We start from the raw sequence: 18,207 nt of genomic DNA, 5'->3' as shown, positions 1-18,207 counted from the left end.
CCCCAACCACATCAAGCTGAACATGAAAAAAGTTTCATCTGCCTAGCCTGTGAGGCAGAAAGCTAAACACACTGCCAGAGGGCTACCATCATTCTAAGAAGAGCAAAAATCAGCAACGGTCCTTTTCCCAAACACAGTAACCAATGTGTGAGTTTGCAGGACTCCAGCTTAAAAATACAAGTGGCTACTGAGGCAAGGAAGTGTACTTGTGAGAGTTTGCGACCTGAGGATTGCCCTTGGAGCACAACCCCTAGCACTTCCAATACTTTTCAAACAGCCTTCCTACTGATTCATACTGTTTTTAATATATGAAGGGCCAAAAGATGAAATGTAAATTAACCCATTATTCTGATGAAAAGTAGATGTTCCAAGTTCGTAATACAAATTCAAAGCTATAATAGGAAATATCTATTTACAACTAGCTACTAATACTACTTATTCTCAGCAAAAAGTTTTACTTACCATGTGCAAAAGTTCTCCTAAAAGGATAGTTGCTCTAACAGATACATGGTCATCACTACTTGTGATCACTTCAACTAGACCCTTCAAAAAGTTAAAAAATTATTGTAACATTTAATGTATAACATCTTATTTTAATGTTTATAGGAAAAAAGTAGCAAGCATCTATTCAAACTTGAAGTCATTAGTTACCTCTAGAAGTCCATTGGTAATAAAAGCTGAAAGCACTAAAGCCAAATAATTATCCATGAGATCAGGCCTAAGGAGAAAAAAGTATGGAAACAGATTAGAAGGTTCATCTCTTATTGTGTCTGCAAGAAAACAACAAATATTTTGTCAACAACACCACAAAACAAAAACAAGGGTTTAGATTAAGTTCATTAAATGCTCACCTTGACCTGGCTCGATGGGGTAATATAGTTTTAGCTTCAGCAGCTACAAAGCCATCAGAAAGTCTCCAGCAGTCCTGAAACCTGCTTGGGTCTAAAACAGGAAAAAATGGACAATGGTAACTATAACATTGGATTTCAGTGTTACTTTAATCGCTGTCAATAGGTAAATAATAGTTCTTGCCAATAAATGTTATTCCAGGTTTAAAATCACAGAAAATTTTGTCAGAATGGATCTCTAACAAGTCACCTAATCTACACTCATGAACAAAGCAAGGCTAACTTCAAAGGACAAAGATTGTATCTAAGTATCAACCAAAATAATATTTCCAATTTCTAAACACATTAAACTTGTTTGACAGAAAAATCACACCTAAAACTTTAAAATGTACATCCATATGTCGCAAAGTAGCAAGTTTACGACAAAGTATGATTTATTTACTTCAAAATGTGGAACAAGGATTAAGCTTTTATAATCAACTGCATGACAAAACATTTATAACCAGAGTTCGGAGAAGAGAATTGCAAACATTAAAGGCTGAAACTTGCTCCTTTTGGGCTCATATTTTCGCACTGTGAGACAAAGCAGAGGATACTCTTGGGTTCACAAAGGAGTAATTCTAAAGATAAAAGACTAACTCTGCTAAATATAAAGATTTGAAAAAGCATACGCTTGTCCTAGGAAAAGTAAAAGTCTGATAAAGTGCAGTGGAGATAGCGAGCAGATACACAATATATAGCAAAGACTCTGTTTAACAACTTTTCTGTAACATTCACTAACACTTCTACATTACTAATGCTTGTAACACTTCAAAGTCGTCTAATCTGTAGTAATGTGTTTACAGTCTTTTGTGTAAATACTCCATTATGCTCCACTGCTGATCTTTTATCAAACTTACAACACTTAACAGTTGATAAAGAATTTTAAATAAGACTTCAGAGCACGCAATGAACAGTGATGAAACAGTTAATATTAACATAATTTACAATATAGAGACGACAATGAAGGGTTCGAATTTGTAGAAGATAGACAGAATTCTTATGTGAACTGGTTCTAAATACTTACCTACACTGAGAAGTGCCTCAATAAACTCTTCTGCGATAACAGGGAGAGGAAGGCGAAATATATCATAGAGAACTTCAAGCAGACCTCGCTACCCAAAAAAAGAAACCAAAACCAAAAAAAAACACAAAAGAAATTTTATATTTTACAAAAAATTGTCCTTTTGTTCACTATTAATATTGAAGTTGAGATTTCTATAGAGTGCTAAAATTGGTGTATTTGTTTTAGTGTTTCTTTTTTTGATAACGTGCTTATTTTCATAAACTGAAATAATCTGGAGAAGAGAAGAAGGGAAAGGGCTTGTTTACTTTAGAACTGTGCCTTATCATCACTATGAATTCTACAGAAGCCCAGGCTATTCAGATTACAGATTTTTAGAATAGTTACTGCTGCCACCATCAACTTCTTGGTTTAACAGGTAATTGGGACAAACATTTTTATTTATCTCAGATTCAATTCTGATTATTATATTTTAAACTTGTAACTGCAGCTACTGTGGACTTGCTTTGACTTGTGACCAGAGTAAAAATTAACTTATGTATTTTACTCTCCTCCATTACCTCCTCTCAGACATACAGGGTGTGCTTCCATTCTCACAGGGATTTCATAATGGAATTATAGCCTTGAACTTGGGGTTCAAATAAACTCGAGGGTAGCGGTCTCATAACTGCAGTCTGTGTTTAAACCACTAAATTCTTAAAACGTTAAGAATATGTTAATTAAAACACCCAATATTATTCCTACATCAGTACTAAATATTTACCACCTACCCGTATTTCCATATTTGGTATACAGAGTACGCCAATAAGAGACTGAATCCCAGAATTTCCAGGTTTGCACAGGCTGATAATACCTAGAAAACATTAAATACATAATAATATTCCCTCACCAAACAAAAAAGGCATTAGACACATTGTTAAATTTGATTTCCAGTTTAAGTACAAGCAGAGTAGACAAAAATTACTAATCATAAACATTTTCACCTTTATAATGTCATCTTGTTTACAATCAATAATATTTAACACAACTTTCTAATCACAAAACTTTGTTTCCTCATTGAAAACTACAGGTTCTTTTGCCCTTTCTACTGTGAACAGTATTTTCAATTATCTGCAAAAATAACATTTACATGGAAGAAATGGCAGAAAGAAAAGACAAAATTGCCAATGAAGAATGAATTTTAAACCTGAAAGATTTACATCATCTTGGCAGACTGTGAGAAGTTTCTCTATCAAAAGCTGTATCTTAACCTAACAAATTATTCAGTTCTTTTTAATCTCAGGTGAATTCTAGACAGCAAGTTTAAACATATTTGGAATAACATTCTCTGTGCACTGTTTTAAACCATCTTCTCCCAAATGACCAGTTCTCACCTCCAGAAGTTTCAACACAGTAGATCTAACTTTGCATAAAATCTCAGAGCCTCTCTTGTAATTTGGTCCTTTTACACTGTATTTTTACTCAATTAGTTTAATATTTCAATATTAATAGGGAAGACCTTCAAATTGTTTCTAAATGTTACAGAACACCACCTAAAGCTTACATTGATTTTCAGCCTTAATTTATGTACAGTCTCTTCATTACAAATGTGGCTGCAAAGACAATAACCTTGTTCATTTCCCTGACCATTTCTCTTCATACTTCATAGAATAAATTAAAACTTACAGAAACATGCTACCCAGAAAACAAACAAGTTTCTCCAAAATGCAACTTTAAATGAACAAAAAGAATCCAGGTTTTGTCTTACGTATCCTAAATAAACCCAAACCATCATTCTTTAAAAATTACTAGAAGATGAAAAGTATCACCTACTCATCTATTCATTTTCACTAATACAAATTTAACTTTAATAACATGTGCTTTATATGAACTTGAAGGAAGTCCCCAACTTCAAAACTTCCATGTCACAAAAACTTCAGACATGCAACATGTGGCCACAGACACACTAAGGTCATTTAAATATGTTCCACAGTGCACCTCAGAGCATATAGTGGCCACGTCCCAACTGCAATGAAGGAATAGATTTGGGTGCATGCCCCAGTTTTATCTCTAAGGACATGATCGCACATGAGGATAAAGGACATGGTTATTCTTCAGAGCTGATGGTTACTCAGTCTGGAAAATAAGGAGAGCAGAACAGTAGAACACAGCAGATAATACAGACAGGCAAAAAAACCACCCATGCAGCTGAAACAAAAACCAAGAACACCCTCAAGCCTGGTTTAGCTACATGTTCTTTGGGAAGACTGACAGTGTAAGGACATTTTTGTACTAAAAACATTTAAGATGTTAGTCTCCAACATAACAAGTAATATAAAAAAGAATGAACATGTAACAGTGAAAGTGCCATGACAAGTAACATATTCCAAGACAATTGTTTCTTCAGCCACTTGAACTTTCAGGCATATGCTGTTAGTTCTAAGTGTCTGAGTAAGGGAAGATGCAGCAACATTCTATCAGAAACTGCTTCCTATAAGTTTCAAATTTGTGACAAACTTCCCAAACTTCCTCCCCAAACAAGTAAGAACACATGTGAGAAACTTTTGAAGGATAACTGCATATTAGATGAAGCTTCCTGATCATTTTCAGAACATTAAAAAATAAAGCAAAGTAGTCTTACAATGAAAAAGGCTTTCTACACAGTCTGAATCTTTCCTAAGCATAACCTGTAAAAATCCTACCCAAAATTTTGGTAAATGGTCATATCGACTGATTTAGTTTATTTGCAAGACACTGTCTTGACTAAAAGAATGAGCAATCCCTGAGGCTGTATCTTCATATTAGATATTTAATATTGCAGAGAAAGTATTTAGAAAAACGCAAAAACCTGCTTTTTCGATTTAGAAATGTCCCAGACTATGTCCATCTGCAATTTCTCTTCAGCTATGATACCTAGTAAAAGCAGGTGCTAATTAAACTATTCGATTGGTATCTCTTCACATAGACAAAAAGACTTATTTACAGTGGCAGAACCACCTCAAAAGCATATCTTATGATATGATGTTATTTTTAACATTCTCTCACCCATCAAACATCAAGAAGTTCCATCAAGGTACAACTTACAAGGTATTCTATACGGGGGGGGTGGGGTGGGGTGGAAAAAGCTGTGTCTTGTCAGTATGCGTCCTCCAATTTTACAATACCAAAACACATCTTAGCAGCATTGTAGGAAGGTATTGATGTAAATTAGACATGTCAAACGAGACAGATTCTGTGTTTAAACAAATCACGCTTTTATACTCAATGTTCTATACTAGAAAGTAAAATTCCTCTTCCAATCACCCAGCTTCAAACAAAAAAAAAGTCTTACCTGCCCATGATCGAAATGCTGCCACTATTCCCATTTTACTAGCTAGGAACCGTGCTTCTCTGTCCTCCCTGTCATTAAAACAACAAATGTCACAATACAGTTAATTACTGTAAAACAAACAGTGTTACTAACATAGCAAGCAAAATGTAGTTAACTGAGATTTTAGGTGGGGGACAAAATCCAGAGTAACAGAAATCTTTTACATATGCATATATGTGTGTATATGTATTTATGCAATAGGTATACACTCACAAAGATAAGAATTTTTAAGTATTATTACTTTTCCTTTTTCAGGGGAGTTTCCATGGTAAGAGGAGAACATCACAAAGTAAACACCTATATGTGGTTAGATGAATCACTCTGTGCCTCCACTGAGAGTGAGTCTACAGCAAGGACCTAAAGATTTGGACCTTACTCAGTTATCCAGACCTAAGCATCTAATGCCATTTTATAATTAAAAAAACCTGAATAATTCAAGTTGGAAGCAATCTCAGGAGGTCTCTAGTCCAAACTCCTGCACAAAGAAGTTGTCAGCTATGAGACCAGACCAGGTTATGCTCAAGGCTTTATCCAGTTGGGTCTTAGAAAATCTCAAGGATGAAGGCTGCAGGACCTTCTCTGGACAGCCTGTTCCAACACTTGACTGGCCTCACTTAAAATTCCCCCCTTGCCCTTACATCAAGTTAGAACCTCTCTTGTTTCAATTTCTCTCTGTTGCTTCTTGTTCTCCCACCTTTCCCCGCCATGAAGGGCCCTGGCTACATCTTCCTGGTAACATCTTCACAGGTATTAGAAAGGCTGCTATTCTGGGGCGGGTGTCCTCCAACCTTCTCTTCTCCAGGCTAAATAAGCCCTTTTAAATCTTAAGTGCTTAACAGTATTTTAGGAAGTTGCATTCTAACCTACTGTATTCAACTTCAAGTAGTTTAGTATTAGGTCATTGCTTTTATTTTCACTTTGGAAAAAAAATAGTTTAATTCCAATACCATGAACACAACTGGTAGCACAAATAGCAGCACTAACACTTACTTGAGTTGTCCTTCTGCTGTGTCTGGATTATGCCTGTAGTGAAAATCTGTGTAAGGAGCTAAAATTCGCTAAACAAAAGAAAAGACATGCATTACTTCCACATGAAAATACAGTTAAATGGGTCTTGCCCTTTCCTCAGTTCCACTCCAATCTGTCATGTTATTCCTGCTTTATAAATCATTATGCTTTTAGCCTATAATGTTGTATTTTAAACATTTTGCACTAACACAGAGGGTGAAATCTGAGATTAAAATTAAACATTTTCATTAGTAATACAATGTTTAATTTCTGTCACTAAACAACTGACACTGAACCCACCTCTAATTCTACATCTGCTCGCACATACTGTCGGGTCTTTGGATGATTAATGAGGTGCAAAACTGTAGTTATCAGAGCTTCATTTATTCGGCTTAGCTGACAATCAATCACGTTTTTCAAGATGGTACTTAAACCACCCCGAAGAGCCACCACCTCGGGATTCTGAAGTGCTAAATAAAGAAAAACACGTCACTTTGGCCAGTGATAGGAAAGAAAACATTTCACGGCTTCCAATATGACAAACTTTTCATCTCTTTAGTACATATATCTTTTTCTTCCTGAACATTGCTGAGGCACATGTAAAGCTTTTAATGGAACTAACTGACATTAGCAATGAATTGAGGTTTTGAATTAATTTATCATGAACAAAAATACTGGTCAGTCACAATTGTGCAGCAATTTCCCAACTTATTTCCAACCAAGTTTGCATACAGTAGTTTCTGGATTTCCCTGCAAAAAGGTTTTGTGCTTCACTGGCCTGACAAGGATGAAATATTTATACTAGAATATAAAAGAGTAACAGATTGTTTATTTCTCTAAAACAGAAGTTTGTAACTTGAGAACATTGCTGAAGTTATTTCTCATTGATCGATTTTGAAAAAACTTTAAAAATCAGCACCCACATACAAGTATAAACCACTGTCCAGATAGCCTTTATGTGGACACAAATACTGACTTCCAGAAGCCAGCTAACCACAGTACCCACTGTAAAAATTTTTAAAGGAAGATGTTTTGTAGTTCTCTGAACTCTTGTACATTTCTCAGCATCTCATGTATGGAATTTTCCTTAATTCCAATCCGTTAGTTTTAGAAACATCAACTGTAGCAGGGAAACGTTTTTAAGGTAAATCAAAAATTGGCAAGTCTTAAAGGAAAGAACAGCACCTGAAATCTTCAGGTACTTCACTTAAGAGATTTTGATTTTAAGTTAAAGTTATTTTGTTTTATATCAAACTAATGAGTAAAATCCATGACACTGACAAGAACATTTAACATCTAATTCATTATTAAACAAATATCCTTAATTATTTGAATACAATCTATTTAATAGGAACTCACAGAGGAGAATCTGTTAGAAAACTCATGACAACCATGTCAAAATTTTTCTTAATTAGCTTTCAGTTATCTTACCTAGTTCACAGATAATGGCTATACACGCTCGAACCATTCTGTCTCTTTCCTGAAGACCATCGTTTCCAACTGCTATCAAAGAATTAGTAATAGAACTGGGGAACAATGAAGCATTCACAGTGATCATCTGCCAAAAATGAAAGAAAAAGCCCTCTGGTTTCTTCATAATATTTCTCTAAATACTCACAGATTCACCAGCATTCTATTTCCTAGATACAACCAGACAGACCCCTCCATATATTACTTGGTTGTATCTGTTGAATCCTCAAAACTATTCCTTTTGTTCTTGAAATTCTTCGTTTGTCAATTTAATTTACATCTCCTCCTGCTTCAGTTTTTTATTTTTATATTATTTTACCATAATAAGAAAGGGTTAAAAAGATGACTGCTGCCTTTTTCATATTTTATTGCAAGAATTTCTTTATTGACAAAGAATGCTATCCAATGACACAGAGTAGATTACAAACTATTTTAGAAGATTCATTCATACTGCAGCAGATTCTACAGTATCTATTCAACTGTTTAATTAGCCAAGAGAGATCCTTAGATTCCTCCAGACTACAAAAAAGGACAGTCAACAGAAGCTGCTGTAGTATTTGGAAGGCAACTTCAGTAACACCCCTATATCCTCCTGCGTAGAACCTGATCTTCCTAGAACTGGAGCGTAATTAGATTTCATCATAAGTTATGTAGCTATGGCACAAAAACCACACACACACTTTAAACATGTTAAACTGAAAAGCACGTATGAAAACAAGACCTGCGTCCATTGATCAAATCATTCTTTAATTAAAAAAAATAACTTGAGACAGAATAGAAGAACAGATTTTAATAGCTAATGCTCATTTACACTACTGAAAAAGTTCTGCACCATGGAAATCCTTAGCTGATAGTTTAGGACAAGCAGAATTTACACCAGATTAAGAAGCAAGACACTGGGCACACATTAAAGGCAAAAAACCCTACTCCAAAACAAGCAACCAATACCACCATTCCTCACCCTCCCCCAAATGACGCTTTGACTACAAAGGCTGAGTAGCTGTTTGTTCACATTTTTTCATAGTTTGCGAAAATTAAATATACATATTCTCTATACTATGGAACATGAACATCACTAAACAGATGTATTACTAAGGAGGAAGCAGGTTTTTTGGCTGTCTGACTGCTTAAAAAGGGAACAACATAATGTGTTATAGCCCACTCAACCATGTCACATTTTTTTCTACTAATAAATAAAAGTGAGACGTAAAAAAAAAAAAAAATACCCAATATCCATCAAACACCTAAAAACTTAAGACTAGTTTTCCACAGTTTTGTTTAATATCCCTTTTGTTTCCAACCAAAGCAGGCTTATCTTCATTATTTTTCCAAAATTGTTTTGTCCTATATTCATTTTACAACTCCCTTAGATGTCTTGTAGGTATTTATTCAGACAAAGGGTATTAATTGTTTTGCCCCCTTTGCAGAGGATGTTAAAATGAGAAGAGATCAACCATTATGATAAATATATTGGAACACTTTAACAAGTTTATTTTTAAGATGTGTTTTTGAGAAACTTCTTGTCATACCTAATGTTGTCACCCACAAAACAGGAAGCTTTAAGATAGGAGTCTAAAGAAAAAACAAACTCTTCCCCACCTACGCGGTCTTTCACTTTTACAATGGCATGAAGTAACAAGAATTAGCAATAGAATGGGTGTACCAATCCACTCTACAAAATTGAAACCTTTTTTTCTACTGATATTAGCATGTACTTAGTGTGAGGACACAAGCAGACTCTCAAGGCTGTTCTGCTTCATTGTTTTCTTTTGTTTTAAGACATGAGGAGGAAAGATTTATTTCTTTTAATATTCAATTCCAAGTACCTTAGTAGAATAAATGCAAACTTTCCCCATTTGCTTTCATTCTTCTCTAGGTATTGAAATGCAGTTCTAAAGACCAAGAACAGGTGATGCAAGGCTACTTGCAAGCAGCTATGATGAAATAAGTAACAAAGACTATGAATTTGGTCTTCAAAGATTCCATTGAAAAAGAGGAAGAAAGAGGGTTCATATTGTATCTAACCCTGACTTCTGCTTTGAATAAAACATCCTGCCTATTAAATTATAAAAAAAATGGTCTTACTGACTTCTATTAGATGGAAAAACACTTTATGAAGCAACTTTATGCCACCCTTTTCATGGCTGAAGACACTGTTAAATTACAAAGCTCTTACTAGGAAATGTAGAGGTGATTACAGTCAAAAGAGACAGTGAGCACTCAAAGCCTTCAAAAGAATCAGAAACCAATTTTTTTAAAAGTTTAAAGTTGTTTTTTTTCCCCCTCTTCCTCTACTACTTTAACCTGCACATTTTTTTAAACAAGTTTATCATTAAGTGCCTTTTATAAATTCTTAAAAAGGATTAATAATTTGTATTTTGTTCTTCTACTCCATGAAAAGGAAGAGAAGAAAGCAAGAGAATGTTTTAAAGTTTTATATCAATGGTATTCTTACATAGGCATTTTTCTTATCAAAGATGAGGTTAAAGAATTGCATCCAGACTTTGAAATGGAAAACAACAGTTCTGTGATGCTGGTGGAACCCAGTTCAGCTCTTCCATGGCTCACAGTAAATTATCTCCTGCACAAATGAATTAACTCCAGTTGTTCTATTTGCCATTCATTCTCCTCTTCTAAACCTTTATATAACCTTTTAGGAATCCTGGCATCAAACCACTGAGTCCGAGATATTGAGGGAGATGAAGAGAGATGGGAAAAGGGCAAGAGTAGGGTAATAAAGAGACAGTGTGAAAATAGAGAATCATAGAATCATAGAATCATTAAGGTTGGAAAAGACCTCTAAGATCATCGTGTCCAACCGTTAACCCAACACACCATGCCCACTACACCATGTCCCTAAGCACTACATCTACACGTCTTTTAAATACTTCCAGGGATGGTGACTCAACCACTTCCCTGGGCAGCCTGTTCCAAGGCCTGACCACTCTTTCAGTAAAGAAATTTCTCCTAATGTCCAGTCTAAACCTCCTTTGGCGCAACTTGAGGCCATTTCCTCTCGTCCTATCACTAGTTACTTGGCAGAAGAGACCAGCACCCACCTCGCTACAACCTCCTTTCAGGTAGTTGTAGAGCGCGATGAGGTCTCCCCTCAACCTCCTCTTCTCCAGACTAAACAACCCCAGTTCCCTCAGCTGCTCCTCACAAGAGTTGTGCTCCACTACTTGTGCTCCATTCAGGACATGTGTCACAGTATTCCTTGTGAGAGAGAGTTTCTCAAGTACTGACTGCTCTATGCCAGTGCATGCTTAACCACGGTAGCCCAGACAGGACATGAAAAAGGTCTTAACTTTACTGGTAGCCAGGTTGGATGGTTTTTTGTTTGTCTGACAGTGTTTTGAGAAACAAGGATGTTCTAGGTAGCAAAAGATGTTAGGAAACATCTTTCATCAACGTAGTTCTCAGCATCGAAGAACCATCAGCATCCCTGTACAGCATGTACGTTCCATGCATGTACGTGCCATGCACAGCATCCTTATACAATGATAGAGGAAAATAAAGCACTGGTGGTCAGCTGTATGATTTTTTTTTAATACTTATCTTTCAGGATCATTTTTTCAAATCAAACTAATGGATTTATTTCTCTTGCTTCCTCTTGTTTCTTTCAAGCAAGACAGAAGTCTTTGCTCAACTAGGAAATGCTCAAAAAAGCCCAGGAATAATGAGGACAAATTTCTGACCCAAATAAAACCGATTCATTATAAATGTGTTTCCATTCCACCTTCTGATTTAAGTTATTCTGGCTCTATATTGAAGCTCTTTTTTTAAAGCAGATTAGTGAAGAACTTTTATAAATTGCGACTTCCTCAAGGATCCATTCCTTTATGATTGTGTTTTTTGTTTGTTTGGGTTTAGGGGTGGTATTGGTGTTTAAGCTTTAAAACTCTCTTTTTGGCACAATTATGAATCAAGCATATTACCTCTTCTGTAAGACAGAAATCAAGTGAGCTTGTTGTAAGAAAAGAAATTGCATATTAAACTTTCATATACTCAACCTAAATATATATAAAAAAATACATATACATACAAAACAGATCAAACACACACAGTGCTCCTGGGGAACCGTTCTTCCAACTACTTCAAAATCTACTTAAGTCTTTCGTACTATTTCCTAGGATGCTTAGTAGAAGAATATGAACACAATAAAGAATAGTAAAGTCCAGTACAAAGGCAGAATACTATGTTGCCTGAAAAAAAAACCTTCAGTAGCTGTATATGCCAATTTCTCTAGGGTGAACTTGAAAATGCAGCTACCACAGCTTCAAACATCTCATATCCATGTGTACACGGTACAGTAACCACCACAGACTAACTATGTCTTATCGTGTATCCGAGCAAAGAACTACGGATAGCATCAACCTCTATGGATAAAGGAACAAGGCTAGAAGCATTCCTTCAACTGACTATTCCAGTGATGGCAATTTGCCTAATTTCTCAAATGGCAGAAAATCTCCCACCCTTGATTCACAGATACTTAAACACACTATACAATAAAGTCAAATCATTAGATGAAACTTAATAATATGGCTCTTTACTCTTGCATTTATAATTTGATAAGTTTTTCCCAAATCTTGTCCAGTATGATCTCTATGAAAGGAAAATTAGCATGATTTTTCTAGTTCAGTGGTAAGAGATTAAAATCAAAACAAGTCTTATCACTATCCTTCCTCCTCCCTTTTGAATTATCAGCTATAATTTCTTCTCACATAATAAAGTAAGGTAAGGTATTAGAGACTATGTGGAAAAAAAAAACCACTGCTGATGGAGAAAACCAGGAGTCAGCACAACTGACTGGCACAGCTGCTAAGACCATATATAGTTAGAATTTACCTTTCTGACTAATCGAAGTGCTTGTGTTCTTTCTACTTCATTACTCTGCTGTATGTCAATGCACCTAAAATAAGTTAAAAAACACATTTTTTTTATAACAACATTAACTTTCACCTTAATGGTTAACATCTCGCATTAGTATTTATGCAATTGAATAAACAGAAGAAAAAGAATCTTATGACTGATTGTTTAAAAATTCTGCCTTTCAGCAAGCATACTCATTATGATTTGTCAATTAGCTTTGGTTTATATTTTTTTTCAGTTATCTTCGTTATAATTAAATCACTAGAATGTTCTTAAATATACAGAAGCAAGGCATAACATCTTCAACGTATTTTCTGAGCTAGTTGCATCTGTCATTTCAAATGAGATTAAACAAAGTATTTGTAAAGTTTCACATCAACATGTTTTGTTGTGTTCTCAGATCACAGAAGTCCTTTTGCTCCAACAAAATTAAACAGCACACTAAAACTGCCTATGTGTGTATATTTATAAACAGAAACACACACATCTATATCAGTATATTAAATCCAACAAGATTTTAACAAAGGAAGCACTACAAATGCTAATATTTACATCTACTCATCATGTTGATCTTACTATGTCATTATTAGTTTGCCCTTTGGTATTCTTCTGTTGTGTCATGGGTTATACTTAGATTACAAATTCTTGGGCATGAACTACTTTTTAGCCCTGACTTTGTACTAGATGCTCTGAAGCACTATGATAATACAAAAAATCAGAACTCCTCCCATAAAACAACTTAAGACATGACAATTACTGATGTTTCAACCTCCTAATAACACCACAGATTAATTTATGATTAATGGCATTTATGATTGAAAAACACAGAAATTTTTTACATTACTCGTAATATATCATATATTAGGACAGCATTTATTTGGATTATCTGGTGTGATGTATTCTTCTTCTTTTTTAAAAGGACATTATTCATATTTATGAAAAATGGCTTTTATAAAACTACATCTCAAGAATGTAAGAGGATATGAAAACACCTTTTCTCACCTGTCTCATCCACGAAAAAGCAAGTGATTTGCAATTGTACAGTTTACAACAAGAAGGAAGAGAAAAATTACCTGGCTATCAAGTAATCCACTTTCAACTTTAGCACCTTCTGGAGAATACTGGAGTCTCGAATGAGATAGCGGAGGGCTCGCAATCCTGCTGCTCGCACCTCTTTTGCTTCATTTAGTAAAGCTAACCTCAGGCTACAATGAAGAAAACAAGGGGGACAAACAATTATTTAGCAGCAAGTAGACTTCACCATCCGACATGCAGCTATGCCCTACTCATTTAAAATAGAAAGTCTGATTTTTAAAAAGAAATGTTCTGCCTTAATTTTCTGTCTTTGAGATATTCACCTGTACAGCCTAGAAGACAAACCTTCAACCTGCTAGCAGATGTAGACAATATATTAAAAAAGCCACAAATCAATTTCCCCCCCCCAAAGAACAACTTGTACATCCATGAAATGATACATGACCAAGACCTGTATATGACTTGTTATTTGATAAAACAGCTGAGCACAATATTAGTCCAAGAAAATTAACTGAGAACATTTCATCCTCTGCTAGACTGCCAACCCATAAGCATGAGTCCTCAAAACAATGTCTTGACACCTAATACAGACAAATTTGCACCTTAGGTTAATTATATACACCACTCCCTAAAGATGTTATGGCACTACGTTATGTTTACATGAAATATGACAGTCATAACTTCAGCAGCCGCACACCGCACAGACTTCTACAGATTTCATTTTAACATATCACCAAAACGTATTTCTCTTTAGACAGATTTTGAAAGCATTTTGCTTGCACCGAGGTGAGCTTGCCTTTTAGGAAAACTGTCATCATAATGTAATTTCCCAAATTCACTATATAGGTAAAAAGAAACAAGATACTGAAGGCCTCCAGAGATGGAGTTTGAATGTATTAAGTGACACACTGTCCTTTTGAAGGCCCTCAGAAGGGCCTTTTCCCTGACTACGCAGCAGAGGAAAAAACCCTAACCTCCCAGTGACATATTTTAGTAGGACTTTTTCAGCGGACATCTAAGAATGTAAATACTTCAGTCAGTGAGACTGAATTGCTACCTATAAAAACGGTTTTTTTTTTTCTTTTCTTATTCTAGGATCATCATGCATGATAATCAGCTACTCCAAGGCCAAAAATCTTCTGAATCTTTCTGGAAACTAATTGGCCTGTGTAAAAGTCACTATAACAGGAATCTACTTCCAGGTGATATCTAGACAAAGCAGAAAGGCTGCAATACTATTTGCAAATAAAGATGAACTGATTATTACTTTCAGCACCAAGTAGGGAATTACTTCAGGACGACCATCTTTGCTGTAATATCAAACGTGATTCTTCACATAAAAAGAGTGCTACTAATGGTCTTTATTTACTTTAAGCTGACCTAGAAGCAAATAAGAAACAGATTCTCAATACTGTGAGGTTAAGAAAAAATATTTCTTTAAAAGAGGTTGAACTAGAAGAGAGATTTATTTCCAAAGTCATTCAAGGAAAGCAGACAAATAACTCTTCAATTTTGCTGAGGAGATAATAGGTATTCTTTAGATCATGAATCATGCTTTGTTTCTAGTTTTGCAGCTTTGCAGAGATGGAAGTCAGAGGGATGAGCACATAAGACTCAGTTCTACTCAGTGGAATTTTTGTATTCGGATTTTTACCTCACAGTTTACAACTGGTTTGGATATGCCAGTTTAAGATACTTTGCAGCAGAGTTTCCTTTTAGGGCAGAAGTTACCCATTACTTATGCAAACAGTGTTGTTGCTATCCGTGACGTTTCTTATTAGGACAGCCAAACACAGAATGTGCATTTTTTTCCCCTCATCAAGTACAGTACATTAGTTTTATATTTGAGAGGAAAACATTTATTGAATGGCAGACCAAAACAATCTTTAGACAAATGATTTCTCAAAAGCAATCAATGCTTTGAAAGCTTGTTCTACAACTCACAAGAAGAGGATATTCTTAATTTGTAGACAGAAGTTAATTCAAGAATTGGCAACAGTGAAACCACTACAAAGGATAACACTATCATGAGATTCAACATCCAAAAGTGGAAGGTACCAAGAAGGGATGTGTCACTATCTTTAAATAGTGAGAATGCAATGAAAATATACAGCTAGCCAGAAAGATAGAGACCTAAAATAAAGGCCATAAAAATCCATAAAGATCCAAAGAAAGCAATGACATATAGAAGTGTACAAGGCTGAACAAAAATCTCCCCATTAAGAACAAAAACTAACCAGTCAATAACTGAACTGCAAAAACCTGAGAGAAACCTGACCTTATAAAGACAAGGAAGATATGCTACAGCAGGCAGAAAAAAAATTACATAGGAAAACCTATGTGCATGTGTCTGTACATGTCTATGTGTTCCTATTTCTCAGCTGTACCACAAGGAGAAAACTTGAAAAATTAAAATCGGACCCACTGGATAACCCAAAAGGAAAAGGAGAAGGAATGAAGCAAGTAAGAGCCTGACAGAGGTATGACAGAAACAAGCATTTTCTTCATACTAAGTCATTGCTTCAAAGATCTGCATGAAGATTCCTATCCTCATGCAGGAATGGATGAGGATAAATGTATGATAAAAAAAAAAATCATACAAAATATGAGTTAGATTAAGAAGTGAAAATGATGGAGGGAATCTATTAGTAAGTATTGTCAGTGGCCCACAAAGCTTCACATCTAAGTGTCTGGAAAGAACATGAACATGAACTACCTGCATATATTTGCTAGCACCACATTATAAACAGCAATAGCCAAGATGGAGAAAAGGTGATAAATAGATCCATACAAAAAGGATTCCAAGGACATCCAGAGGACTGTTTATGATCTTAAAATAACATCATCTTAAAATAAAACTGGTTAGCCATGTGAAGCACCCAGTAGAGTTTATACAAACTATATTCTACTAATCTTTTGAAAGACTTGAAAGGAGTTATTACAATAGTGTATAAAAAGGCATAAGCTGCTGCTGGAAATTGTATTAAGGGATATAAAGAGATTATAGAGTGATGAAAAGCAGTTTCACAAATCAAAATCTGAAAAGATGAATTCAAAAAGCAGAGGTGAATGGAAGATTTTTATCCTTACAATTTTTTTGTCCTGATTTTTATCCAGGTTTGCAATCTCTTTTTGTAGGCAGTATTTTGTATACAATTCTTGATTTGGAGGAAATGGCGATGGCGGAAATACAGAGGGCAACGTAGTTTATATTAATGAGAGTAGGATGGGGTTATACGAAAATTCAAGGGAACTTAAAAATTATCTGTATGCATAGTTAACAAGATGGTGAAGAAAATTCAAGACTGTTAGATGTGGCTTAACGCACATCAAGACAAAAACAGAGTTATAAACCCATACTACGTGATTCTAAAATAGCCATCAGATCAAGAAAATCATTTTCATACATACACTCCACGTGTGTCTGTGGCTGGAAGTGCCAAAAAGACATCATCCTTGTGTAAGAGAGAAAGTAAGCGCGATACTACTTGCCCCAGTATTTTAAGTGTCACTGCAGAAATGAAAATAACTTCCTAAGACAGCATTAAGGCTGATAAACATTAAGAGTGCTAAAAAGCCTGGAAGAACTAACAAAGGATGGAATAAAAAAGGATATTCACAGGATCATTCTCGCACCTTTTTCTAAAGCATCTCATCCATTCACTACAGAAAGACAACGATGGTTTTGACAAAATCTGTTTGATCCAGCCAGGTAATTGTGAATATTCTGAATTTTGCTTTTATGGCCAAAGCCTCTCAGCACATTACTAAAAGACCTCAAAAGTTTCTGAGGCCTACCAACACTGCATTTTCTTCATGGCTAAAGGCTTCCTCTCATCTGTCAATGATATGGTACTCAGGGAACCGGGAAGACCTATCTACCCTGGCAATGATAACAAAATCTGTTATTATTACCTCCATCTGCTGGCAGGAAGAAACTATAATCAGGTACCTGGACTAAGAAAATTCCAAAAAGAGAATGAGTTGTAAAAAACCAGATCTCTAACGTGAGAATAACTGCAGTTATTGCAGAGTGCAACTGTCTTTGGTTTGGGTAAATATTCTATCAAGGTTACTGACCCCAAAACTTAGAACTTTATAGGAAATCTGTAATTGTTTCTTGAAATCATTGATTCCCTTATAGTTTAATGCTTTAAGGTTAGCCATTCATACTTCAAAAATGCAGAAAACTCACAAAGTATTTCTTGCATCCAAATAACTTTTCATGTTTTCGAAGAAAAACAAGTTTGTTCTGTAGAACAGAAAGGTTTCCCTATGGAAATCTAAGGTACCGTTGGGAACATCAGCACAGCAAATTACAGAACTTGCATGTTATTGCCAAAGGAACATAGGTATTTAGCCTGCCTAGAGGTCATTTCCAAAATGAACTTAAAGTTCAGTATTTGCAAGTTACTCATAATGGTTGTATAGCAAAATAATCTGCAAACAGAATACTACTGCACAGTGGCTATAACTCTGTAGAGCAAAATTTTAAAATTTGCCTAAAAAGTCTGTATTTCATGAAAACAATCCATCCTATAAATACATCCTATAATACCAAT

At 35.2% G+C, this 18,207-nt stretch overlaps 1 protein-coding gene across 3 annotated transcripts in view; it reads right to left on the bottom strand.

Annotated features, from left to right (window-relative positions):
• RICTOR (RPTOR independent companion of MTOR complex 2) overlaps window positions 1–18,207 on the bottom strand; it is an 89,978-nt gene that overhangs the window by 43,565 nt on the left and 28,206 nt on the right. For all 3 annotated transcript variants that reach the window (XM_075136800.1, XM_075136798.1, XM_075136799.1), the window contains 11 exons: window positions 13,684–13,815; window positions 12,587–12,650; window positions 7,700–7,826; window positions 6,569–6,738; window positions 6,251–6,318; window positions 5,222–5,289; window positions 2,682–2,764; window positions 1,915–2,002; window positions 852–942; window positions 652–718; window positions 463–543 (listed from right to left, as the gene is read on the bottom strand). In XM_075136800.1, coding sequence (XP_074992901.1) covers window positions 463–543; window positions 652–718; window positions 852–942; window positions 1,915–2,002; window positions 2,682–2,764; window positions 5,222–5,289; window positions 6,251–6,318; window positions 6,569–6,738; window positions 7,700–7,826; window positions 12,587–12,650; window positions 13,684–13,815 — 1,039 coding nt within the window. The remainder of the gene's footprint in view (window positions 1–462; window positions 544–651; window positions 719–851; window positions 943–1,914; window positions 2,003–2,681; window positions 2,765–5,221; window positions 5,290–6,250; window positions 6,319–6,568; window positions 6,739–7,699; window positions 7,827–12,586; window positions 12,651–13,683; window positions 13,816–18,207) is intronic.

The sequence above is a fragment of the Calonectris borealis genome, chromosome Z (genome assembly GCF_964195595.1).
Source record: "Calonectris borealis chromosome Z, bCalBor7.hap1.2, whole genome shotgun sequence".
Lineage (NCBI taxonomy): Eukaryota > Metazoa > Chordata > Aves > Procellariiformes > Procellariidae > Calonectris > Calonectris borealis.
This window is presented reverse-complemented; position numbering and strand designations above follow the sequence as displayed.